The sequence below is a fragment of the Mytilus californianus genome, unplaced genomic scaffold (genome assembly GCF_021869535.1).
Source record: "Mytilus californianus isolate M0D057914Y unplaced genomic scaffold, xbMytCali1.0.p SCAF_5, whole genome shotgun sequence".
In the NCBI taxonomy this organism is placed as follows: Eukaryota; Metazoa; Mollusca; class Bivalvia; order Mytilida; family Mytilidae; genus Mytilus; species Mytilus californianus.
Genome location: NW_026262701.1, coordinates 101,681,119 through 101,707,916, shown reverse-complemented (window position 1 = coordinate 101,707,916; position 26,798 = coordinate 101,681,119). Strand labels below are relative to the sequence as shown.

General features: G+C 34.8%; 1 protein-coding gene across 1 annotated transcript in view; it reads left to right on the top strand.

Annotated features, from left to right (window-relative positions):
* LOC127702839 (uncharacterized) overlaps positions 1-26,798 on the top strand; it is a 91,729-nt gene that overhangs the window by 31,192 nt on the left and 33,739 nt on the right. The window contains exons 4-10 of the mRNA XM_052207142.1: positions 7,379-7,488; positions 10,594-10,650; positions 11,708-18,521; positions 18,609-20,879; positions 20,958-21,011; positions 21,090-21,170; positions 21,279-25,865. Of these exons, the coding sequence (XP_052063102.1) occupies positions 7,379-7,488; positions 10,594-10,650; positions 11,708-18,521; positions 18,609-20,879; positions 20,958-21,011; positions 21,090-21,170; positions 21,279-25,865 (13,974 nt within the window). The remainder of the gene's footprint in view (positions 1-7,378; positions 7,489-10,593; positions 10,651-11,707; positions 18,522-18,608; positions 20,880-20,957; positions 21,012-21,089; positions 21,171-21,278; positions 25,866-26,798) is intronic.

The window sequence follows — 26,798 nt, the reverse complement described above, 5'->3', positions numbered from 1 at the left end:
CAGAGTCAAAAAGCGAGACATAGGTATGCTGTTTCCAGCGTCGGCGATGGCGGCGTCAACAATGTATTAGTTTGTGATTAGGTCTAGTTCATGGTGTACCACTAGTGGTAGGTCAATGATATTTGGTATGCAGTTGTATTAGCATTGTCACATCTCATTACCATGGAGATTATTCGGCCCCGCCTCCTCAGTCAAGGTCTATTGACTTTGAAACTTTGCTTAGTTTACATGTATTAGTTTGTGATTATGTCAGCTTATGGGGAACCACTAGTGGTAGGTCAATGATATTTGGTATGCAGTTGTATAAGCATTGGCATATCTCATTTCCATGGAGATTATTTGGCCCAGCCCCCTCATTCATCAGTGGTCTCGTTAGCCCAAAATAGAAGGGCGCCGCGCCCTGGGTGCCCTCAGCCGCGCCCTTCTGCCCTGATGCCTTTTTTCCAAAAACCCTTGTGCCGTTTTGGTAAAATTGCCTTTTGTTTCATCGATTTCTTATCACAAAGTTAAATTACATATATGACACCAGGTGATTGCCCCCAGGTTAATCATGTCATTACAATCAATTACAGTGGATAAGACTTCAAAGGTGTTAATAACTAGGTAATTTAATTAAGACAATGTACCTTTTTGTCATAAATTTGATGAATGTGTCAGCAAGTGTTTTTAGCTTGGGTTGGCATTTTCGATCTCCAAGAAGAGTGTATAAATGAAGACTTTCATGACTTTAGAATAGAATTTAAGTCATCAAAATACAACTATGCCTTCACAGAAACGCCGTCCATCTCAAGTTGTGAGCGACAAGCAAACAGTAAACATGTTCGAAATTAATTTGGAAGTTACTTCCCCTGTTTTAGTAATACAAATTTGTGCTCCTAAAATATTATCTAGTAGTAAAAATAGGAATAAATTACCAATTGAATACAAAATTATATAAGAATGTTACCTTAAGGATATTAACTGTCTTTGAACATACCAAAAAAAAATTTATTGCAATTTATTTTTGATAATCATACTTTTTTTTAATTAGCAATCCATGTTCTATACATTGTCAATTAAGAAATTTATCAGTTCAAACTGAACGGACGTGCTGGGTCAGCTCTCCTTTACCCGCTATCTTCAATGAGGGTTTACAGTTAGATGGATCAACGACTTACTACTTTCGATGACAGAAACCAATCCAACGCTGTACAGACTACGTTAGGCTATTATCCGCGTAGGGCAAATTCCCGCGTCAACATACACTCCAAAACCCATTATGGATGGAGGAGTGGTATGCCGAGTGACGTCTGAGGGCTGTATCCTAGGTGTTAGATGATGGACCACCATTTCACTGTCTCACGACTTTGGTCCTGATAATGCTTCCTGTCATCGTTGATACTACGTCCGAGACTCATCTACCAGTACTCCATCATCATGGTTAGCGGGCTGCCAAGCTGACCAATCTGGCCCTGAAAGCAGCCGTTGTGAAGACATAACATCAAAATAGTCAACAAAAGAAAAACCAAAACAACTCACAAAACCAAGATGGCGGCCTACCAAAATGGCGTCCTCCACCTGTTCCTGACCGATGGCACAAAATATTTAAACGCTCACCAAACGCCTTCAGGCACCGAGCCGACCGTGCAAGGACTGTATAGCCAGTCAAGGTCGTTAAAAACTTCCATTTGTTGTATCAGTTCAATTGTTATAATGATGTTATGCTGCAATCCTACAAAAATGGGCAGTGTGAAGTTAAACTATCATGACATCAACTTGATGAAGCTTTACTAAATAATTCCTTAACACAAACAATGAAAAAAGTTTTGAGGGTCAAACTCGAGCTGAAAATTTTGAAATAAGACAACTCTGTCACATGTATGCTAAATTATGAGATGTTTAGTTTATGTTGTTTTTTTTTGGAATGGGGAAGGGGGGGGGGGGGAGTGGGGAGAGAATAGTAAGTTAATTTGCCTCTATTGGTTTATAGTGATGTGATGTATGAATGTGTATTGACATGTTTTATGAACATGTCGAATGAATTACATTTTCTAATGCAAATTTTATAGAATAAATAATCAAAACAACAACTTATGCATCTTTATTAACAACATATACAGTAAAAAAAAGAATGTGAACTCGTGATACACACAGAAAAGTAGACAAAAGAAATGAGCAGTGCCTTTTCCTTTCATAAAAAAGTGCCCTGCCCTCCACTGGCACCCTGCCCCTTTTGATTTCTAGCTGGAGCACTGTTCATGGTCTATTGACTTTGAAACTTTTGCTTAGTTTCATGTATTAGTTTGTGATTAGGTCAGTTTAAGGGGAACCGTTAGTGGTAGGTCAATGATAATTGGTATGCAGTTGTATAAGCATTAGCACATCTCATTTCCATGGAGAATATTTGGTCCCTACCCCTCAGTCATGGTCTATTGACTTTGAAACTTTTGCTTAGTTTACATGTTTTAGTTTGTGATAAGTTCAGTTTAAGATGAACCACTAATGTTAAGTCAATGATATTCGGTATGCCAAGGTATTGGCATTTGCAAGTTTCATTTCCATGGAGATTATATAACCCCACCCCGTAATTATGGTTCATTGACTTTGAAACTTTTACATAGTTTACAAGTTAATTTTTGTGTTTAGGTTTGTTTAAAGGGAACGACTTATGAAAAGTCAATGGTATTTGGTTTGCAGTTGTATTAGCATTGGCACATCTCATTTCCATGAAGATTGTTAAGCCCTGTACCTACAGTCATGGTTCATTGACTTTGAATATTTGCATAACTTAAATGTCAAAGTATTGCTATTTTAATTTCAACATTTGCATTATCAAAATAACAAATAGGCGAGACATATCTCTGTGTTAACAGTTTATTACTAAAAAGTGGCCATTTCTGAAGATGCAGATGAGCGACACAGGCTCTTTAGAGCCTTTAGTTTTGGTTTTGGTTTTGTTTTATCATAATCAGGCTGTTGGTTTTCTTATTTGAATTGTTTCACTTTTTGTCATGCTGAAGCCTTTCATAGCTTACTATACAGTATTAGTTTTTGTCGAGCCTGCGACTTTTGTCGCAGAAAGCTCGACATAGGGATAGCGATCCGGCGGCGGCGGCGGCTACAGCGGCGGCGGCGTTAGCTAACTTCTTAAAAGCTTTATATTTTAGAAGATGGAAGACCTGGATGCTTCATACTTTGTATATGGATGCCTCATGTTACGAAGTTTCCCTCAGTCACATGTCCAATGTCCTTGACCTCATTTTCATGGTTCAGTGACTACTTGAAAAAAAAGTTCAGATTTTTTGTAATGTTAAATTCTCTCTTATTATAAGTAATAGGATAACTATATTTGGTATGTGCGTACCTTGCAAGGTCCTCATGCCCGTCAGACAGTTTTCACTTGACCTCGACCTCATTTCATGGATCAGTGAACAAGGTTAAGTTTTCGTGGTCAAGTCCATATCTCAGATACTATAAGCAATAGGTCTAGTATATTCGGTGTATGGAAGGACTGTAAGGTGTACATGTCCAACTGGCAGGTGTCATCTGACCTTGACCTCATTTTCATGGTTCAGTGGTTATAGTTAAGTTTTTGTGTTTTGGTCTGTTTTTCTTATACTGTATGCAATAGGTCTACTATATTTGGTGTATGGAATGATTGTAAGGTGTACATGTCTAGCTGGCAGGTGTCATCTGACCTTGATCTCATTTTCATGGTTCAGTGGTCAAAGTTAAGTTTTTGAGTTTTGGTCTTTCTTTCTAATACTGCATGCAATAGGTCAGCTATATTTGGTGTATGGAATGATTGTAAGGTGTTCATGTCTAGCTGGCAGGTGTCATCTTACCTTGACCTCATTTTCATGGTTCAGTGGTCAAAGTTAAGTTTTTGAGTTTTGGTCTTTTTTTCTAATACTATATGCAATAGTTCAACTATATTTGGTGTATGGAAATATTTTATGATCTATATGTCAGTCACGCAGGTTTTATTTGACCTTGACCTCATTTTCAAGGTTCATTGCTCAGTGTTAAGTTTTTGTGTTTTCGTCTGTTTTTCTTAAACTATAAGCAATAGGTCAAAAATATTTGTTGTATGGAAGAATTGTTAGCTGTACATGCCTGCCTAGCATGGTTCATCTGACCTTGACCTCATTTTCATGGTTCATTGGTCAATGTTTAGTTTATTTGGTTAATGTCAAGTTTATGTGACAGTTGTAATAAAGTTTTATATTTAGGACTATCAACATAATATCAATGATTAGTAAAGAAGGCGAAACATTTCAGCGTGTGCACTCTTGTATTCATAGTTGAAAGCCATACAGAACCCTTTAGATGCTTACATCTACATCATTTGATCTCTGGTGTATAGTTGTCAGTTGTCTGATGGTTAATCATACAGCATCTTAATTTTTATTGTCGAGCCTGCGACTTTTGTCGCAGAAAGCTCGACATAGGGATAGTGATACGGCGGCGGCATTAGCTAACTTCTTAAAAGCTTTATATTTTAGAAGCTAGAAGACCTGGATGCTTCATACTTTGTATATAGATGCCTTATGTTACGAAGTTTCCGTCTGTCATATGTCCATTGTCCTTGACCTCATTTTCATGGTTCAGTGACTACTTGAAAAAAAAGTCAACATTTTTTATAATGTTAATTTCTTTCTTATGAGTAATAGGATAACTATATTTAGTATGTGCGTACCTTGCAAGGTCCTCATGCCCGTCAGACAATTTTCATTTGACCTCGACCTCATTTCATGGATCAGTGAACAAGGTTAAGTTTTCGTGGTCAAGTCCATATATCAGATACTATAAGCATTAGATCTACTATATTTGGTATATGGAATGATTGTAAGGTGTACATGTCCAACTGGTAGGTGTCATCTGACCTTGACCTCATTTTCATGGTTCAGTGGTCAAAGTTAAGTTTTTGAGTTTTGGTCTTTTTTTCTAATACTATATGCAATAGGTCAACTATAAATGGTGTATGGAAATATTTTATGATGTACATGTCAGTCTCACAGGTTTTATTTGACCTTGACCTCATTTTCACGTTTCATTTCTCAGTGTTAAGTTTTTTGTGTTTTGGTCTGTTTTTCTTCAACTATAAGCAATAGATCAACTATATTTGATGTATGGAAGGATTGTAAAGTGTATATGTCTGTCTGGCAGGTATCATCTGACCTTGACCTCATTTTCATGGTTCATTGGTCAATGTTAAGTTTTCATGGTTAAGTTTGTTTCTTAGATACTATAAGCAATAGGTCAACTATATTTAATGCCTAAATTGATTGTAAGGTGTACATGTCTGTCTGGCATGGTTCATCTGACCTTGACCTCATTTTCATGGTTCATTTGTCAATGTTAAGTTTTCTTGTTTAAGACTGTTTCTTAGAAACAATAAGCAATAGGTCAACTATGTTTGGTTTATTGAATGATTGTAAGGTGTACATGTATTTCTCGTTTGGTTTATCTGACCTTGACCTCATTTTCTTGGATCATGTTAAGTTTATGTGTTACTTGTAGTAAAGCTTTGTATTTAGGACTATCAACATTAAATCAATGGTTAGTAAAGAAGGCGAGACATTTCAGCGTGTGCACTCTTGTATTGAATTTGATGAAACTTGGACAGAACCTTTTTTATGATAAAAAAAAGTATTCAGGGCAAAATTTTTAATATTTTTTCTTTCCTTTGGTTCCGCTCCACTGATTTTTGCCGAAATAACAGGCTTTGGACTTTGAAAAAATTGTGAAAATAACAGTTATAAGGACCTTTTTTGTAAATGCCTTCACATATTGAGCTGATTTTAAGTATTTGAGTTTATTAGAATGAGTTACAGATCGTGTAAACGGTTTACGTTTGGTTCCACTACATTGATTTTTGCCGAAATTACGGGCTTTGGATTTTGAAAATTTCTGGAAAATAACAGTAATGTGGACTTTCATTCTCAAATTTCCACTTCTAAAAATGGCTTCAAGCTTTTTGTCACCCGTGCAACGCATATACATAGAAATACTGGGCATTTGTCCAGTCTTGTTAGCGCTCTCACATGTACAATTCTTTGCAGATTTTTATAAAACTTATGTCATAGGTTTATATCAGCAATGTCTCCGACAAGTTCAAAAAATTAGTGCTGATCGATTATTTTTAAAAAGAGTTATGCCTCTTGGAAACATAAATTATATGAAAAATTGCATCGTTAGCGCTCTCATGTGTACAATTCTTGCCAGATTTTTCTGAAACTCATTTTGTAGGTTTATATCAGCAATGTCTCCCACAATTTCAAAAATCAGTGCCAATCAATTATTTTTAAAAGAGTTATGCCCCTTGGAAACATTAATTATATGAAAAATTGCATCATTAGCACTCTTCATTAGGACAATTCTTGCCAGATTTTTATGAAACTTATATCGTAGATTTATATCATCAATGTCTCAGACGAGTTGAACATTAGTGCCAATCAATTATTTTTCAAAGAGTTATGCCCCTTGGAAATATTAATTTTATGGAAAAATGCCTTGTGAGCGCTCTCATGTTTACATTTCTTGCCAGATTTTTATGAAATTTATATTTATATCATCAATATCTCTTTCTGTTTTAAAGTTGTGTAATTTTTTTTGGAAACATTGAAAAATGCAATGTCTTCACTTTAAACATGCATATTTCAAGATAAGATATCTCAAAAAGTAAGTCTTGGAGGTATATTTTTCTTTGCATATCAAAATTTACTTTGTGTCAGATTCTTAAGGAAAAATCAACGAGGGATCTTTTCTGTATCGTATGCCCTTAAGTTCAACAATAATTACCTTTAAAAAACTGACCACCCGGTTTGCTGTTAATAAGACAGCTCATTTCATGTTTTTTTATTTCCATATGTTTTTGATAAATGGACTATAACTTTTTTCAAAACTTCATGGAATTTTACGAAATTAGGACATGGATCTTCACAGTTAAAAGACTGCATCCATAGCAACATGTTGAAAATATTTTCAGTCAGTTTTCTGTATTTTACTTTTTTTGGGCAGTTAAGAGTTGGATAAGTCTGAGATCAGTTTTTAAATAGTAATAACTTTGTCAAACCTTCATAGAATTTATACAACTTTGACTGAATATGTTTTATGTGAAGGCAACATCTGAAGCACAATTTTGAAAATATTTGTTTTTTTGTTCACTTACATTGCTCTTTATCTTCCTGTTTATCTAAATTTGTACACGGTTATAATTTTGTGAACAAAAGCTAGCAGTTCAACTTGTATTATATTTCTTTTAATGTTAATGCCAAAATGGGTTATAAAAGACCATTCTCTGTTTAAATTGAACTCAATAGATCTTATAAATATGGTCATAATTATATCACATGAGTTATTTATGCATTTGTATCGTTATGATATTTTTTTCCAGATAGTATTCACTTAAATGAAGGTGACAGAGTAACCTTTGGTCATCATATTGGTGAGAATCTGGCTATTGGTACAAGACGTCGCCAACCTGATTCGGAATACCAATTTATAGTGAGTATAAACCATGATGATCAGGGGGGGGGGGATCCAGGATTTTTGAAAGGGGGCGTAATTCCCGATAATTGAAGATACAATTTTTTTGGATGATATTATACTATTAATTTATGAATATACAGTGAAAAAACGTGATATCTTTAATTTTCTTACAACCTCCCCTCCACCCTTAGATCTGCCACTAATGAAATAATCGTGCTAAGACACCTATACATTAATTTATTGTAGCCTTTTAGTATTTATTTTCACAATACAAACTTTTAAGTTGTTATTCTCCACAAAATAAATTCAGAAGCATTAAAGTCTTTGCTTTGTCCATCTTTTTGTCTGTTCTTCCATCTGTGTATCCAAAATGAATGCTTTCTGGATAGTTTCCCTTGCTTGATTGGGAAAAGTTCAAGGTCACTGTAACTAAAAATTAATTTTCCAACTAAAATGATTTCCAGATAATATCTTGAAATGTCCACTGTTTTATAGAAAAGGGGAAAAAAAGTATATTTGACTTTGTAATTTTGGCATCAATTGATAGATTTAAGACTTGAGATCACTGAAGAACCCTTGTTTGAAAGTTTCTTTTGAATAATAACAAATTACACGAAATTGAAATAGGGAGGGCATGTTTTGCCTGTTATTCACAGAGCTCCAGATAAGAATTCACAAATTGGGGTTTTTACCCACCATTTTTTTATGTAATTGGGTGATAAAGTTTTTTAATTGCATTATCAATTCCAATTCACCCCTCAAGCAAATATCAAATTGGGTTTTTCACCACCAAGCTCCTTAATGTATTGGGTTTTTTCATCAACACAATATTGAATATTTAGGCATGTTATAATCACATTATATCAACCCCAGATGTGTTTCCATCTTAAATGTGTTTCTTTCTTTGTATATGTGCTTAGCTGTTTTATTTGGTTTATTCACTGACGAGCAATTGTACGTTTAATTTGTGTCCTGTTTTAAACGTTCTGTCAGTTTTGTATTTTCTCAAAACTTATGTAAACTGCAGCTGGTGTCACTAGTTGGACATTAACTAATTGCCTTTCTAGATCCCATATAATCACCCTACAGTTTATAGTTGGGGTAGGTGTGGCTAAGTGTTTAGATTTTTATGTAATATATGTGAAATTTAGGTGCTGTAAGAAAGTTTTGCCTGTCCTTTCACCTATTTGCCAGATCCACTTTTTAATAAAAATAAAAAGTAGTTCCCAGATTTAAGATATACCCCAAAACCTTGAGATTTATAGGGTGGTTTAATGATTGAGACCACATTCAACTTAAATTTACAAATAATTCTGCAACATCAAGTAAATAAATGACAATGTTATACTGCACTTGCCAATAAGACAACTATCTTAAGCATCCAGAACAATTAGACCAAAACAAAGAAAGTGTAAAGCTGCATAATTTGACGTAAAAAATGGATATGTGTATTCATTCATCAACTAAAATGAAAAAAAAAATAATATATAAACTTTTTGTTTAATTCAATTTACATAAATCTGGGTTAAGTTGTCCCTTATCAGAACTTTTGGTTTCCGATGCTTTCCAACTACATATCATGTCATAATTGATTTGGCCTTTCACTTTTTCCAACTGATTTCGTTTTTGACGAAACCCCGTGTTTATCTTTCTATAGCAATGTTCTCGTTAAGGTACACAAACACGCCCGTGCGTTCAATGGACGCTTCCTAAAATCACTAGCTGAGTCTTGTTATCATCATAACTTTCCCTCAGCTATCAAAAAGAAGCCGAAAACATGCTTATATTCAATATTTTTATCGGACATTTACTTTCGTTTTAATTCATTGTATGTTATGATAAATCCCGAGCAATTCGAAAAAAATATGACAGCATGTCACACGCTAATTGGATAAACGCCGAGAAGATCGAAATGTTTTCATAAACACGTGTACCTTTTGAGCAACGGATAATTCCAACAGGGACCCATTACAGCTACTTGATGCAGGGCTCTATTTTAAGAACGAAAGGACATTTCCAATTATAAATATTATAAAAATAGATTTACGCAACGACTGTTATCACATAAGGGTAAATAACATAAACGATAGCGAAAAAAAGCGTGAGAACTCATGGTTTTGGCATATAATTGGGTTTTCCTTTGAATTAATTGGGTTATTGAACCCTGCAATGGGCAATTGCATTGGGTTTTTAATTATTTGTATTGCGTGATCACGCAAAAACGCAGCTTATCTGGAGCTCTGTATTCAAATAAAAGATACCTGTTTCTTTACTACCTAACTTAAGGGAACCAGTGCACTCATGTATGCAATTTAAGTATGTTCAATTTTTTAGCACAAACCCGGATAAGGTATAGTTTTGACATGAAAGGAGTTCTTGAATTTTTTTTTTAGCCTGGTGGTTAATAGGACTACCAAGACGACAAATCTGGTGGTCCTGTATTTGCCAAAAAAAAATTTCTATTTATTATTTCCATATTATCAGATCATATGTTTTCGTACATCATATGAATTTGTACAATGCATGCTTTTTCAATGGAAATTGTGAGGTCACAATGCATTCTAAATAGCACGAAAACCCATAATACGAGAATACATGTAGGTATAAATACAATTAAGCCAATTTCCATGTTCTTATCTAGTTCCATATCAAATATTGCTATACTAAATACCAAACAGCCTAAGGAAGAATCAAACACACACTGTTGTTGGGACATCAGGACCACTACAACACTCAAAACTAGTGGACATACCTGATGGTCAGGACTGACAGGACCGCCAGTTTACGAGAAAAATGCATGAAATGACTGTCACGTTATTGAAACTTCAGACAAAATAGCTATGAATGCTTGAAATTGCAGAATTTAATAAAGAAAGCAATGATCTAAGAATTAAGGGTTTTATTCCAGAAGGAGCAAAATGGATAAGTGCACTGAATCGAGGCAAAATACATGTATAAGAGTTAGTAATTTTCTACAGTTTCTACCACAAAACGCGAACAAAAAATTGCATTATAAAGGTAATAGTTATATATTTATTACCTTGATACCTTTGAAAAAGAAAATGACTGTTTAACAGTTTTAAAACTTATTTTAATCAAACATTCTTTGAATTTTTTCAGTTTGAGAGATGTAATTGTGGACTGCAAAACCAAGGACGACAGACAGCCATGGGATCAGTAAGTTATTATAATACCAAAAAGTTGTATATAAAAACAAGAAGATTTGGAATAATTTCCTATGAGACCACTATCCACCAGAGACCAAGGAACTTGGATGTAAGGAAGATAGGTCACCATATGACCAACAATGAGCAAAACATATACCGTATAGTATAAAATTAGTATTTTCAAAAAATCCACTTAATTGAACAGGGAACATTTGTACTGATAATTGAATGACTTTTGCATGCTTAATGTCTAGATTTCATGCATATTCAGGATTAGAACAAATTTATATTTGCATTCACCAAATTCATTGAATTTACAGTAATTCAGATATGAAATAAAAATGACACCAGGGATGGATACTTGATACATAGCTTTGTAAGTCTGCATTCTTGGTATGTAGGGTTTTTAACTGCTTAAACATGTAAAATCCCTACACTTTTGATGTCCTGTAATGTAATGTACTGATTAACTTATTTTCAATTTCATGGATACCAATTTTTGTGGATTGAAAAAAATTGTAGTTTCGTGGATATTTGATTTTGTTGTTTTTGCCAAAATCTGCATACAAACCTATAGTAAATTTGTACTTTGTTGAAGTTTTAAATTCATAGCTATACACACTAATTCATGTTTTACATAGCTATACACACTAATTCATGTTTTACATAGCTATACACACTAATTCATGTTTTACATAGCTATACACACTAATTCATGTTTTACATAGCTATACACACTAATTCATGTTTTGCATAGCTATATACACTAATTCATGTTTTGCATAGCTATATACACTAATTCATGTTTTACATAGCTATACACACTAATTCATGTTTTACATAGCTATACACACTAATTCATGTTTTACATAGCTATACACACTAATTCATGTTTTGCATAGCTATACACACAAAGTCCATGGAAATTGGTGTCCCACAAATAACAATGAATCCACATTAGGATACATTACTTTATCTTTAAGAAAGTTAAAAAAAGAAAGGATATTTTGAAAACTTATGAACCTAAGCTTATATGGAACTTAATTCAAATATTTTTTTATTTTCAGCGAACTATGACAATCATAGACAGTATAAACAGTAATGCATGTATGCCAAGAGGTTGCAACACTGAAGTGCCAATGACAACCTCTGTACAAAGACAAGCAGTCAACAGTTCAAAAAATGAAATAGCGGAAATTATTTATAATAGACCATGTCACACAGAGATGTCTGTTGAAGGCATGCATGTTAATGACCCAATAAGTAATGACAATATCTCCAGGAACAATGATCATGCAGACCTACCCACCATTGCAGTTAGCAGTAATTTAACAGAAGCAATGGATGATAATGCAAATTTCCAAACCAATTCAGTTACCAACAGTAGTTATGATGTAACTGAAGCTGGTTCTGTTAGAGATGAGGAAGAAATAGGAACCAGTTCACTGAAAAATAACAATAGCCTTAAAACAGAAACCAGTTTTATAAATGTTCAGAGTTTGGAAACTGTTTCATTGAATGAGAATGTCAGTGATATGCCTTGCATGGGGGAAAGAATTGTTACTAATGAAATGCCTTCAGGGGATGAAAACTTGATTGATAATAATAAAGAAGATAATACAAGAGAACTCAATATTTCTATGGAATCCATACAAGAAAGTTATGAAAGACAAAGTGTGGAAAGTGTGGAAAATTTAAATGAAGAAAGAGATGGAGAGGATGATAGTCTTGGAGAAGATGGTCATTCTGCTAATTCTGGCAAAGAATGTCAAGTTCATTCTGCTAATTCTGGCAAAGAATGTCAAGGTCATTCTGCTAATTCTGGTGAAGAACATCAAAGTGATTATGCTAATTCTTGCAAAGAACATCAAGGTCATTCTGCTAATTCTGATGACGAAGATCAAGGACATTCTGCTTATTCTGGTGAAGAAGATCAAGGTCATTCTGATAATTCTTGTGAAGAAGATCAAGGTCATTCTGCTAATAATTCTGGTGACGAACATCAAGGTCATTCTGCTAATAATTCTGGTGAAGAAGATCAAAGTCATTCTTATAATTCTGGTGAAGAAGATCAAGATCATTCTGCTATTTCTGGTGAAGAACACCAAGGTGAAAATGGCATTGATCAAAATATAGAAGAAATTGTAGAAGAAAACAGGCAACTCACAAGAAATTCTAGAAGTACTGCAGATAATGAAGACAATGAATATAATGACTTGAATGTATCAGAAATGTTTGATGAAAGTTTCAGTGAAGAGGAAGATGAAGTTGATCTCAACATTTTAGAGAATGATGACAATGATGGGGAGGATGGTGATGACCAATTAGAAGATGCCAACAACAGAAGGGACAATAGTGATTCGAATCAGAATAACAAAGTAGTCCATGAAGAGGACAATGGGGAATCCTCAATTTATTACAGCAGTAGCATAGACTACAGTCTAGTAGACATCTGTGGGGAGAATGACAGCAGCCAGAAAAATGACAAAGTGGAAAATGCTGATGAAGTTGTCAGATTTGATGAAAACTCTGACCAAGGTAGCAACAAAAGTGTAGAAGAAAATGACAATGATGTTGTATTTGTTGGTGAAAATTCTGATGATGATGTCAGAGAAGTGAAGAGTATAGATGATGTTGATGGAAATAACATTAGAGATACAGATAGTGTTGAGAGTTGCAGCATTGAGTACAATGATTTAGATGGATCTGGTGCTGTGGACAGCCATTCTGACAATTATGATGATCCATCATTTATAGATTTAGATGTTTCAGTGTTGGAAAGTGAAGATGAAGACCATGAGGAAAGTGGAGATGAAGAACATGAGGAAAGTGGAGATGAAAACCATGAAGAAAGTGGAGATGAAGACCATGAGGAAAGTGATGAAGAGGGTGAAGAGGATGAAATTACAGTTTTAAAAATGAAAATAAGAAAAGAAGAAGTATGTCCTGTAAAGGAAAGCCCTGAAGGCATTTCATTTTCAGAAGAAAGTGCTGATGAAATAGAAGAGGTTGGAGATCATGTTATTTGTGATGAAAAGAATAATAAACAGTTTGAAGATAATGAAAATAATATATATGGTAGGAATATGGAAAATATTACATATAATAAAAATTCAGAAATTCAGGAAGATGAGAAAAATCCGAATAGTTCAGAAGATCATAAAAATCACGAAGGTTCAATTGAGGACAAATTTCAGGTTAACAATCAAGAAAGTAATGCCAAGAACGAAAGTCCATATAGTTTTGCAAATGATGAGAAGCAAGAAAATATTGAAGACAATGGAAAGAGAGAAAACTTCCAAGATGATCATGATCATGATGAAAGTGTTGAAGAGGAGTATGATGATAGTTTAGAATGTTCTGTAGATGATATAAATGAAGAAAGTGTTGAATCCTATGAAAATGAAGATAATGTTGTGGAAGATCTTTTGACAGTTAATGAAAAGCCAAACAGGAAAGATGATGGTAGTCTAAGAAGTATTGAAGATGATCAAGAAATTGTTGACAACTATGAAGTTAAACAAAATGTATTGGTATTTATTGAAACACCAAACATAAAAGAACAAGAAACAAAAGAGGCTCTATGTGAACATACTGAAATTTTCATCAAGGAAGAAGGTGAAAGTAAAACAAATTGTACATATGATCAAAATCAAGAAAGTGAAGAAATTGTTGGAACACAAGAAGGTGTTGAAGATCATGAAAAGCAAGAAAGTGAAAAAATGGATGGAACACGAGAAACTTTTGAAGATCATAAAATGCAAGAAAATGATGAAATTGATGGAACACAAGAAACTTTAGAAGATCATGAAATGCAAGAAAATGAAGAAATGGATAGAACACAAGAAACATTAGAAGATGAAAAACAAGAAAGTGAAGAAAGTATTGGAGATCATGAAAACCAAGAAAGTGATGAAATTGTAGATCATGAAAATCAAGAAATTGATGGAACTCAAGAAAGAGTAAAAATTGATGAAAAGCAAGAAAGTGAAGAAATTGACAGAACACAGGAAAGTATTGAAGTTCATGAAAAACAAGAACGTGAAGAAATTAAAGACTATGAAAAACAGGAAAGTAAAGAAATTGATGGAACACAAGAAAGTCTTGAAAAACATGAAAAACTAGAAAGTGAAGAAATTGATGGAAAACATGAAAGTATTGAAGATCATGAAAATAAAAAAAGGAAACAAATTGATGGAACACAAGAAAGTATTGAAGAAAATGGAAAGCAGGAAATTGAAGAAATTGAAGATCATGAAAATAAAAGTGAAGAAATTGATGGAACACAAGAAAGTGTTACAAAACTAGAAATGGAACAATGGAATAGAATCGGAAAGTCTGACATGGCAGTCAGTTGCCTGCAATATCAAGAAACAAAAATACACCAAAGAATTGATGTGGGAAATCCTGTTACCACATATAGCTCTGCAGGTGAAATATTGACACTGGTGTTGGAGGAGAAACCAAATCTAGAACTAAAGCAGAACTCAGAAAAGGGAAATGTTCCCAAAATTATGGACACTTGTATCATTGTGAATCAGTCAGCAGAAATTGAAATGACAGAGGGACAGATAAAAAAAATGGTAGCCACTACTGAAGATTCATTCGAAGTAGAAAACATTGTGGAACAGTCATCAGGGAAAGAGATGATAAAGGAAATAACATTAACTGATGATTCATTAGAAGAACAAAGCAGTATGGCACAGTACTCCGTAAAAGAAATAGCAGAGGAACAGGCAAACAAATTGGTAGCTACAACTGAAGATTCATTAGAAGTACAAAACATTGGGGAACAGTCATTGGAAAATGAGATGACAGAGAAACATTCAAAGGAATTATCAACAACAACTGCCGATTCATCAGAAGAACAAAACAAAACTGAAAAAGAAATAGCAGAGGGACAGTCAGAGGAATTGGTAGCCACAATTGATGATTCATTAGAAGTACAAAACATTGTTGAACAGTCACCAGGGAAAGAAATATCAGAAGGACAGTCAAACGAATTGGTACCCACAACTGATGATTCATTAGAAGAACAAAACATTGTGGAACAGACATCTGAAAATGAGATGACAGAGGGACAGTCAGAGGAATTATCAACAACAACTGACAAATTATTAGAAGAACAAAACATTATGAAACATTCCTCTGAAAAAGAAATAGCCCAGGGACAGTCAGAGGAATTGGTAGCCTCAACTGATGATTCATTAGAAGCACAAAACATTGTGGAACAGTCATCTGAAATTGAGATGACAGAGGGACAGTCAAATGAAATGGTAGCCATAACTGACAAATTATTAGAAGAACAAAACAGTATGGAACAGTCCTCTGAAAAAGAAATAGCAGAGGGACAGTCAGAAAAATTGGTAGCCTCCACTGAAGATTCATTAAAAGAACAAAACATAGTGGAACAGTCCTCTGAAAAAGAAAAAGCCGAGGGACAGTCAGAAAAATTGGTAGCCTCAACTGAAGAGTCACTAGAAGTACAAAACATTGTGGAACAGTCACCAGGGAAAGAAATATCAGAAGGACAGTCAAATGAATTGGTAGCCACAACTGTCGATTCATTAGAAGAACAAAACAATAAGGAACAGCCCTCTGAAAAAGAAATAGCAAAGGGACAGTCAGAAAAATTGGAAGCCTCAACTGAAGATTCATTAGAAGTACTTAACAATGTGGAACAGTCAACAGGAAAAGAAATATCAGGACAGTCAAATGAATTGGTAGCCTCAACTAAAGATTCATTAGAAGTTCAAAACATTGTGGAACAGTCTTCTGAAAATGAGATGACAGGGGGACAGTTAGAGGAATTATCAACAACAACTGATGAATTATTAGAAGAACAAAACAGTATGGAACAGTCCTCTGAAAACAAAATAGCAGAGGGACAGTCAGAGGAATCGGAAGCCTCAACTGAAGATTCATTAGAAATACAAAACATTGTGGAACAGTCATCAGGGAAAGAAATATCAGAAGGACAGTCAAATGAATTGGTAGCCACAACTGAAGATTCATTAGAAGAACAAAGCATTATGAAACAGTCCTCCAAAAAAGAAATAGCTGGGGAACAAGCAAACGAATTGGTAGCCACAACTGACTATATTTTAGAAGTACAAAACATTTTGGAACAGTCTTTGGAAAAAGAGATGACAGTGGGACAGTCAGAGGTATTATCAACAACAACTGCCGATTTATTAGAAGAAAAAAACAGTATTGAACAGTCCTCTGAAAAGGAAATAGCAGAGGGACAGTTAGAGGAAATGGTAGCCTCAACTGAAGATTCATTAGAAGAACAAAACATTGTGGAACAGTCACCAGGGAAAGAAATATTAGAAGGACAGTCAAATGAATTGGTAGCCACAACTGAAGATTCATTAGAAGAACAAAACAGCATGGAACAGTCACCAGGGAAAGAAATATCAGGACAGTCAAATGAATTGGTAGCCCCAACTGAAGATTCATTAGAAGAACAAAACAGCATGGAACAGTCCTCTGAAAAAGAAATGGTAGAAGGACAGGTAAATGAAATGGAAGCCACAACTGAATATTCCTTAGAAGTTAAGAACAATGAGGAACAGTCATCAGTAAAAGAGATGACAGAGGGACAGTCAAAGGAAATGGAAACCACAACTGACGAATTATTAGAAGAACAAAATAGCATGGAAAAGTCCTCTGAAAAAGAAACGGTAGAGGGACAAGCAAATGAAATGGTAGCTTCAACTGAAGATTCATTAGAACAAAATTTTGTGGAACAGTCCTATGAAAATGAGATGACAGAGGGACAGTCAGAGGAATTATCAACAACAACTGATAAATTATTAGAAGAACAAAATAGTATGGAATATTCCTCTGAAAAAGAAATAGCGGAGGGACAGTCAGAAGAATTGGTAGCCTCAACTGAAGATTCACTAAAAGAACAAAACATAGTGGAACAGTCCTCTGAAAGAGAAATAGCAGAGGGACAGTCAAAGGAATTGGTAGCCTCAACTGAAGATTCATTAGAAGTACAAAACATTGTGGAACAGTCACCAGGGAAAGAAATATCAGAAGGACAGTCAAATGAATTGGAAGCCACAACTGAAGATTCATTAGAAGAACAAAGCAGTATGGAACAGTCTTCTGAAAAAGAAATAGCAGAGGAACAGGCAAATGAATTGGTAGCCACAACTGAAGATTCTTTAGAAGTACAAAACATTTTGGAACAATCATCAGAAAAAGAGATGACGGGGGGTCAGTCAGATGAATTATCAACAACAACTGCCAATTCATTAGAAGAACGAAACAGTATGAAACAGTCCTCTGAAAAGGAAATAGCAGAGGGACAGTTAGAGGAAATGGTAGCCTCAACTGAAGATTCATTAGAAGAACAAAACATTGTGGAACAGTCCTATGAAAATGAGATGACAGAGGGACAGTCAAAGGAATTGGTAGCACCAACTGAAGATTCATTAGAAGTACAAAACATTGTGGAACAGTCACCAGGGAAAGAAATAATTGAAGGACAGTCAAATGAATTGGTAGCCATAACTAAAGATTTATTAGAAGTACAAAACATTGTGAAACAGTCATCGGAAAATGAGATGACAGGGGGACAGTCAGAGGAACTATCAACAACTGATGAGTTATTAGAAGAACAAAACAGTATGGAACAGTCCTCTGAAAAAGAAATAGCAGAGGGACAGGAATTGGTAGCCTCAACTGAAGATTCATTAGATATACAAAACATTGTGGAACAGTCCTCTGAAAATGAGATGACAGAGGGACAGTCAAATGAAATGCGAGCCACAACTGAAGATTCATTAGAAGAACAAAACATTGGGGAACAATCACCAGGAAAAGAAATATCAGGGCAGTCAAATGAATTGGTAGCCACAACTGAAGGTTCATTAGAAGTACAAAACATTATGGAACAGTCACTAGGGAAAGAAATATCAGGACAGTCAAATGAATTGGTAGTCACAACTGAAGATTCATTAGAAGTACAAAACATTGTAGAACAGTCATTAGAGGAAGAGATGAAAGAGGGACAGTCAAAGGAAATGGTAGTCACAACTGAAGATTCCTTAGAAGAACAAAACATAATGGAACAGTCCCCTGAAAATGAGATGAAAGGTGGACAGTCAGAGGATTTGGTATCCACAACTGAAGATTCCTTAGAAGAAAAAAACATAGTGGAACAGTCCTCTGAAAATAAAATAGCAGAGGGACAATCTGAAGATTTTGTAGCGTCAACTGAAGATTCATTAAAAGTACAAAACATTGTGGAACAGTCATCTGAAAAAGAAATGGTAGATGGACAGTCAGAGGAATTATCAACAACTGACAAACTATTAGAAGAACAAGACATAGTGAAACAGTCCTCTGAAAGAGAAATAGCAGAGGGACAGTCGGAAAAATTGGTAGCCTCAACTGAAGATTCATTAGAAGTACAAAACATTGTGGAACAGTCACCAGGGAAAGAAATATCAGAAGGACAGTCAAATGAACTGGTAGCCACAACTGAAGATTCATTAGAAGAACAAAGCAGTATGGAACAGTCCTCTGAAATAGAAATAGCAGAGGAACAGGCAAATGAATTGATAGCCACAACTGAAGATTCTTTAGAAGTACAAAACATTTTGGAACAATCATCAGAAAAAGAGATGACAGGGAGTCAGTCAGATGAATTATCAACAACAACTGCCAATTCATTAGAAGAACGAAACAGTATGAAACAGTCCTCTGAAAAGGAAATAGCAGAGGGACAGTTAGAGGAAATGGTAGCCTGCTCTGAAGATTCATTAGAAGAACACAACATTGTGGAACAGTCACCAGGGAAAGAAATATCAGAAGGACAATCAAATGAATTGGTAGCCACAACTAAAGATTTATTAGAAGTACAAAACATTGTGAAACAGTCATCAGAAAATGAGATGACAGGGGGACAGTCAAATGAAATGCAAGCCACAACTGAAGATTCATTAGAAGAACAAAACATTGGGGAACAATCACCAGGAAAAGAAATATCAGGGCAGTCAAATGAATTGGTAGCCACAACTGAAGATTCATTAGAAGTACAAAACATTATGGAACAGTCACTAGGGAAAGAAATATCAGGACAGTCAAATGAATTGGTAGCCACAACTGAAGATTCATTAGAAGTACAAAACATTGTAGAACAGTCATTAGAGGAAGAGATGAAAGAGGGACAGTCAAAGGAAATGGTAGTCACAACTGAAGATTCCTTAGAAGAACAAAACATAATGGAACAGTCCCCTGAAAATGAGATGACAGGTGGAAAGTCAGAGGGTTTGGTAGCCACAACTGAAGATTCCTTAGAAGAACAATATATAATGGAACAGTCCCCTGAAAATGAGATGACAGGTGGAAAGTCAGAGGATTTGGTATCCTCAACTGAAGATTCCTTAGAAGAACAAAACATAGTGGAACAGTCCTCAGAAAATGAGATAACAGAGGGACAGTTAGAGGAAATGGTAGCCTCAACTGAAGATTCATTAGAAGTACAAAACATTGTGGAACAGTCATTAGAGAAAGAGATGACAGAGGGACAGTCAAAGGAAATGAAAGCCACAACTGAAGATTCACTAGAAGAACAAAACATTGTGTCATCTGAAAAAGAAATGACAGAAACAAAAGAATTAGGAATCGCATCTGAAGATTCATTAGAAGTAGGAAACTTGGCTGAGCTCTCCACCTCTACATCTGAACAAACAACAGATAGAAAAACCACTGTAGGACAGTTTATTGTTAAAGGTAGACCCGATATAGAAACAATACCTGAAAATTTAACTGAAATTGAACAATTAATTGAGAATTCTGTCAATCCAAAACCAGTCATTGAAAATATTCATCTCCCAGAAAAAAATGTATCAAATATCAAACAAACAACAGACGATGTTGATGATCTTCAGGCAACAGATGATGTAAATAATCTTCAGGCAACATTTGATATTAATGATCTTCAAGCAACAGATGATGTTAATGATCTTCAGGTAACAGGTGATGTTAATGATCTTCAGGCAACAGATGATGTTAATGATCTTCAGGCAACAGATGATGTTAATGATCTTCAGGCAACAGGTGGTAATGATTTTCAGGCAACAGGTGATGTTAATGATCTTCAGGCAACATGTGATGTTAATGATCTTCAGACAACAGATGGTGTTATTGATCTTCAGGCAACAGATGATGTTAATGATCTTCAGGCAACAGGTGATGTTAATGATCTTCAGACAACAGGTGATGTTAATGATCTTCAGGCAACAGATGATGTTAATGATCTTAAGGCAACAGGTGGTAATAATTTTCAGGCAATAGATGATGTTAATGATCTTCAGGCAACAGGTGATGTTAATGATCTTCAGACAACAGGTGATGTTAATGATCTTCAGGCAACAGATGATGTTAATGATCTTCAGGCAACAGGTGGTAATGATTTTCAGGCAATAGATGATGTTAATGATCTTCAGGCAACAGGTGATGTTAATGATCTTCAGGCAACAGATGATGTTAATGATCTTCAGGCAACAGGTGATGTTAATGATCTTCAGACAACAGGTGATGTTAATGATCTTCAGGCAACAGGTGATGTTAATGATCTTCAGGCAACATATGATGTTAATGATCTTCAGGCAACAGAGATTGTGGACAAAATGGAACTCCCACATGAGATTTTAGCTAAAAATGAACTTAAGACAGAACTTGCATATAGAACAGAAGAAATTGTTGGTTTAGACCCATTGTTACAAATGGAAGTCAAAGCAGTATCAAAAGCTGAAACTGTAGACAAAACAATCTCAAGAACAGGAATAATAGACAACAAACAATTAACAGAAGACACAGGCACCTCTAAATCAACAGTGGAAAAATACGCAAATGCTAAAGCAACAATAGAAAATGAAATCACAAAAGAATCACTGACAAAAATGGGATCGGGAAATGTAGCATTAATAGTGCCACCTATAGAAACTGAAGTTGTCAATGAGCCAACAGCAGAAGTTAAAGACTGTGTAAATCTTGAAACAGAAACTCCAAAAATTAGAAATTTAATAAATCAAACTGAAGCTGGAACTAAACCAATGACACAATTTATTGCTGTAAGGGAACCAATCTCTACAGAAGTTGGAATAGAACAGAGAAGAGAAATTGTTGTTAATATTGAACCAGCAACACAATGTTTAGGGAGTAAAACAGATTTTGACAGTGATGAAGAGTCAAATAATGAAATTGTAGGATCAAGATCTGTCTCAGAACAAAACACAACCAATCAGGATGCCACATCAGTAGATCAAGATTTAGAACTGGAGAACAGTGAAGATCCACAGATAAATGGGATGGAAAATAGCCATAAAAGCAAAGAAGACACACAGAACAGAAATAAAATCAAATCCCAAAGATACTTCATTAAAGAATCTGCACGCAATCAAGCTGGGACATCAGTTGAAATTAACTTTTTTAACAATAGTCAAGAATGGTCAGATAAAGTTGCAACAGTAGCTGACAAGTTTCCAGCAGAATCTACCAGACAAACAGATAAAAGTACAAGTAATGTAATTAGCAGAAAAAGAAAATTACCATCAGAGTTTGAAAGTACATGTCCAGTTAATAACAAAAAGCTTATAAACGACATTAATGATACAGTAACAGGATATTTTAAGATTAGAGATTATATTAAGAAAAGGTCAATTGAACCAGTGACATTGAAGAAAAACTTGATTAAAGGATATGTGCAGAATTTTTTCCATAGAAATAATAATATAGCTTCAAATCTTGAACAAAAGGATATCTTGATTGATAATATGGGAAACTTTGATGCTGCAAGACTTCTGAAAAAACAGCAAATCAAGTATTTTGTGCATGAAACCAAGAATGATGAAATCAAAGACCATGTCAATGCTACAGGAAAGGCTATGTCTGAACATTTGGAAGCAGATGCTACAGATTCTACTTACATAGATTTGCGAAATGGACTAAATATAAAGGACCTAACAGATGAAAATGTAAATTCCATTGAATTTGAACATTCTGAGGTTGCTGTTTATGAAAGTGATGAGGATTCTGACAGCCATCCTGGCTATGAAATTGTCATCTTCGGTCAACAGAATCTGGATGAATGTAAAGTTCACCCAACAGAAAATGATAATGTCTCTAGTAAAATAGACCCAAATATTGATTCAGAAGTAACAACTGTTATTGATTTAGTACAAGAAGAAACTAACAGTTGTACTAAAATGGAGGAATCACAGGATGATGATGACCAGGAATGTAATATTAAGAACAAAGCAGATCTTAGCAACAGACCAAACAAGCAAATTGAACCTGTGTTGCAAACCAGTGAATCAGAAAAGGACAGTTACAATGGGACTGCAAGAGAAGAAAAAGTCAAGGAACATATATGTCAAAATCTGGCAGATGAATTACCCAGGAAAGATTGTTTTAGCCAGATGATAAATGATGAAGTGGGAGGGGATAAAAGTATTATTACAGATAATGATCATTGTGTCAAGATAGCTGATATTAAAATAATTGATGTAAAAGGATTAGAAGATCTTGATTCAGTAAAGCATGAGGAACAAATGAAGGCCCTTACAGATGATGAACAAGACCAGATATTAACACAGGCAGAACCAAATAACATTGTGGACATTGATGACAGTGGAACAAGTGATGAAGACCTAATACAAACACAAACTGGACTAGAGGAGAGTGAAGAAGCTGATATACAGGTCACTGATGTTGAACAAGATCTTGTAGCAACACAGACTGAATCAAAAAATTTGGAGAAAAAATATACAGAGGAAATATTAGAAGAAGGGGTGAATGTTGAACCTAACATGGCAGCAACCCAGTCTAAGATGAATGAAATAAAGGAGTTAGGAGAGACCAAAGATATAATGGCAACAGATGATCCAGATCTTATAGCAACACAGCCATATACTGATGAATCTGATGTTAAAGAACTGGAGGAATCAGTAACGATTGTCAAGCATGATGAATTTGATGAATCTGTTGTAATTAGTAATGTTAGTCATGGCAATCTGTTTGAGGACACACTAGTAAATGTTGATGAAATAAATAGTGATGACACCACTGGTGAAAGTGATTTCAAACAACCCATCATTGAAACATCAAGTACTTGTACAGAAAATACAGATAAATCTGAATGCAGAACACAGTTGGACACTTCTGTTGATCTTTTTTCTGAAATACAGAACACTATTGATAGGGATGGCAATCTGAATAAAGATGAGTTGACTAAAGATTGTCAACCAGTTATGGATGAAACAAATAATGAAGAGACGACAGTATTGGATGTTCATAGTAGTGAGGATTCTGTCAGCATATTGGACAACTACCAGGAAGACATTGGAGAGGATGTAGGGTACAAGTCAACACAGATAAAAGAAAAAACATTAAGCTGTGAAGATGAAAATAGCAAGGATCAGTCAGACCTGGCTGAGAATGATTCATTTGTAAATGAACAAATAGATGAAAATAGCAAAGAAAATTCTAATTCTAATGATGGCTCCCTAACAGAACATGATAAAGATACTGTGGAAAAGAATGATTTGTCTACAGTATTGAATGAACAAATAGATGACTCTAGCAAAGAAAATTCTAAAGATGGCTCCCTAACAGAACACGGTAAAGATACTGTGGAAAACAATCAAGAAAGTGGTTTATTTGGGAACAAAGATGACAACAAAATTGATGATATTCGGCAAGAATCACTAAAAGTTGCTGTAGATTCATTTGTCTTTGACTTTAGTAACAACTCTGATTTTGAGGACAGTGAAAAATTGATGATAGATCTTCAAACAGGCAAGGATGATACTAGTCAATATGATTCTGATGAACAAGTTGATCTCCAAGCAGGCAATGATGATACTAGTCAAGCAGGCAAGGATGCTACTAATCAAGCAGGTAAGGAGGATACTAGTCAAGCAGGCAAGGAGGATACTAGTCAATATAATTCTGATGAAGAAGTGGCTGAAGATGTTGATGTTTCCAATGAAAGTTTAATAATTGTTTCAGACAGCACTGAAAATGGTAAATCTGACTTTGAAGAAATTGTTAGGGATATTACCAACAAGTATGAGCTTGACGTTGATAATAAAAGCTCTGTCAGTTTGAATCAGGATGACACTTATACAGGCGATCATCTTGAAGGAAAAGTAAGAAAAATCTTCACAAGTTTTATGAAGTCTGAATCCAGTACAGAAGAGATTGAAAGGGTACGCAATACATCTGGTAACTATGGAGATGACAAGACAAATCATAGTACATATGCATTGCCAGACTTTGAAATTTCATCTGATGGTAGCTTACTGAAATCAGAGAGCAGAAGTAGAGAGAGCTCTGTAGAGTTTGTTTGTACAGTTCCTGTAACACCAAGTGCTGATTTATATAATGACGATTCTGATTCCCTGCCAGAAGTTGAATTTCTTAGAGCCAGTCCAGCAAAACATCCTATTGTTAAAGAAGAAAAGTCTGGAGATGATTCTGGATTAGAAAGTGGCATTGATGTGGTAGATAAGGTTGATGACTTCATTGATCAGAATTGTAAAACACTAATAGTCAGGTTGCCATGCACACCTACGAAAAAGAATGAGCAAATAAAGGCTGTATTTCATGTCTCCTCAGACAGTTCTAGTCTTGAAAATAATACACCTATTCAGCGGTGTGTTACCCCAGTTAAATCCCGAGAGTCAACTCCGTCAAAATTAAAACTTAAGTTGAAAAAACTTGATGCAGGTGAAGAAAGTCCAAGAAAAAAACAATTAAGAAAGAAGAAGAATGATCCTAGTCCTAAAAAGCAAAAATCCCCTGTAAAAATTCCTGAAGAACCAGATGATAACCATAAAAAAAGACCATCTAGAAAGAAAAGGACTGATACTAGTTCTGAAAAGGTAACAACACCTGTTATTGATGGAGAGGTTCCAGTGAAGAGAGAAGGAAGAAAAAGGAAACTGGATCAAAGTTCTAAAACACCTGAAAAGAGAAGAGAAACTCCAAGCAAAAAGAAAAAACAAAATAAAGAAAAACGAAGGTTGAGTGATTTGATAGAAGTTTTTACTGATGATGACTCTGAATCGGAGATGGTGTCAACGTCATCTAGAGTCATAACTGAACGGAATGAAGGGCTTGCTCAAGATAATGGTGAACCAAGTTATGAAGTGGCAACTGCTGAGAGTAGCAGTCTTACAGACAACACAAGTCAAAAAGGTATACCTTAACACTTGTATAAACTAAACCATGTGTAAATGGTGATATATGGTATTTTGACCCCTATGACCCCAATTAACATTCTTTAGTTTAAAGATGCAAATAAAACTCATGGGAGAATTTGAAATACAGTTGGAAAAGTACCATGTAATTTTTATGGGGATTATTATAATGTCTATAATGACATCAGAAATCCGTTTAAACTTAAATCTTGCATCAGAAAAAAGTCCATATTCTTTAGTAATTTAACATGCTTGATCCAAAGAAAATCTTCAGTTCCTGAGGGGTTCAGTTTAAATAGGTTCATTTTTTTTTATACCTGAGGGGTTCAGTTAGAATAGGTTCATTTTTTATAAGACAAAACTGACAAAAAACCTATAGCTCACAGTAAATAATGTTTTTATTTGTTCAAAACAACAAATATTTTTCTATGTGTTATCTTTTTGATCAAGATAGTATGCAATTGAAACTGTTTTCGTTAAGGGGGCGCCAGATAACTTAAAACCTACCCCACAAAAAAAAAGTACATTGACATTTTGAAGTTTTAAAGTTAATATTAGTCTTTTAAAATTATTTCTTTTCTTTTAACGTTAAATTCTAAGTAAAAGTTCAAAACAACAAATATCAGGAAATGGTCTAGATCTCTCCTGGATTAGTGGTGATGAAACACATTTGCATCTCTGTGACTAGGCAGTTTTGGTGCTTTTGCAGACTATACAGCATTGCAATCATCGCATTTTATTTTCCGTTAGATTTGTCTTAATAGTATTTAGAAGTTCAAAAATGGATCTTAAGTTAAGGTTTTAGTTTGATGCTTGAATGTGGAAGTGGTCTATTTTATAAGTAGGTAAAAATTCAATATGAAAGGGTCTAATTTGTGCCTCATTACAAATTATTTTGCGTTTTGATTTATCAAACTCATGTACAGTAATC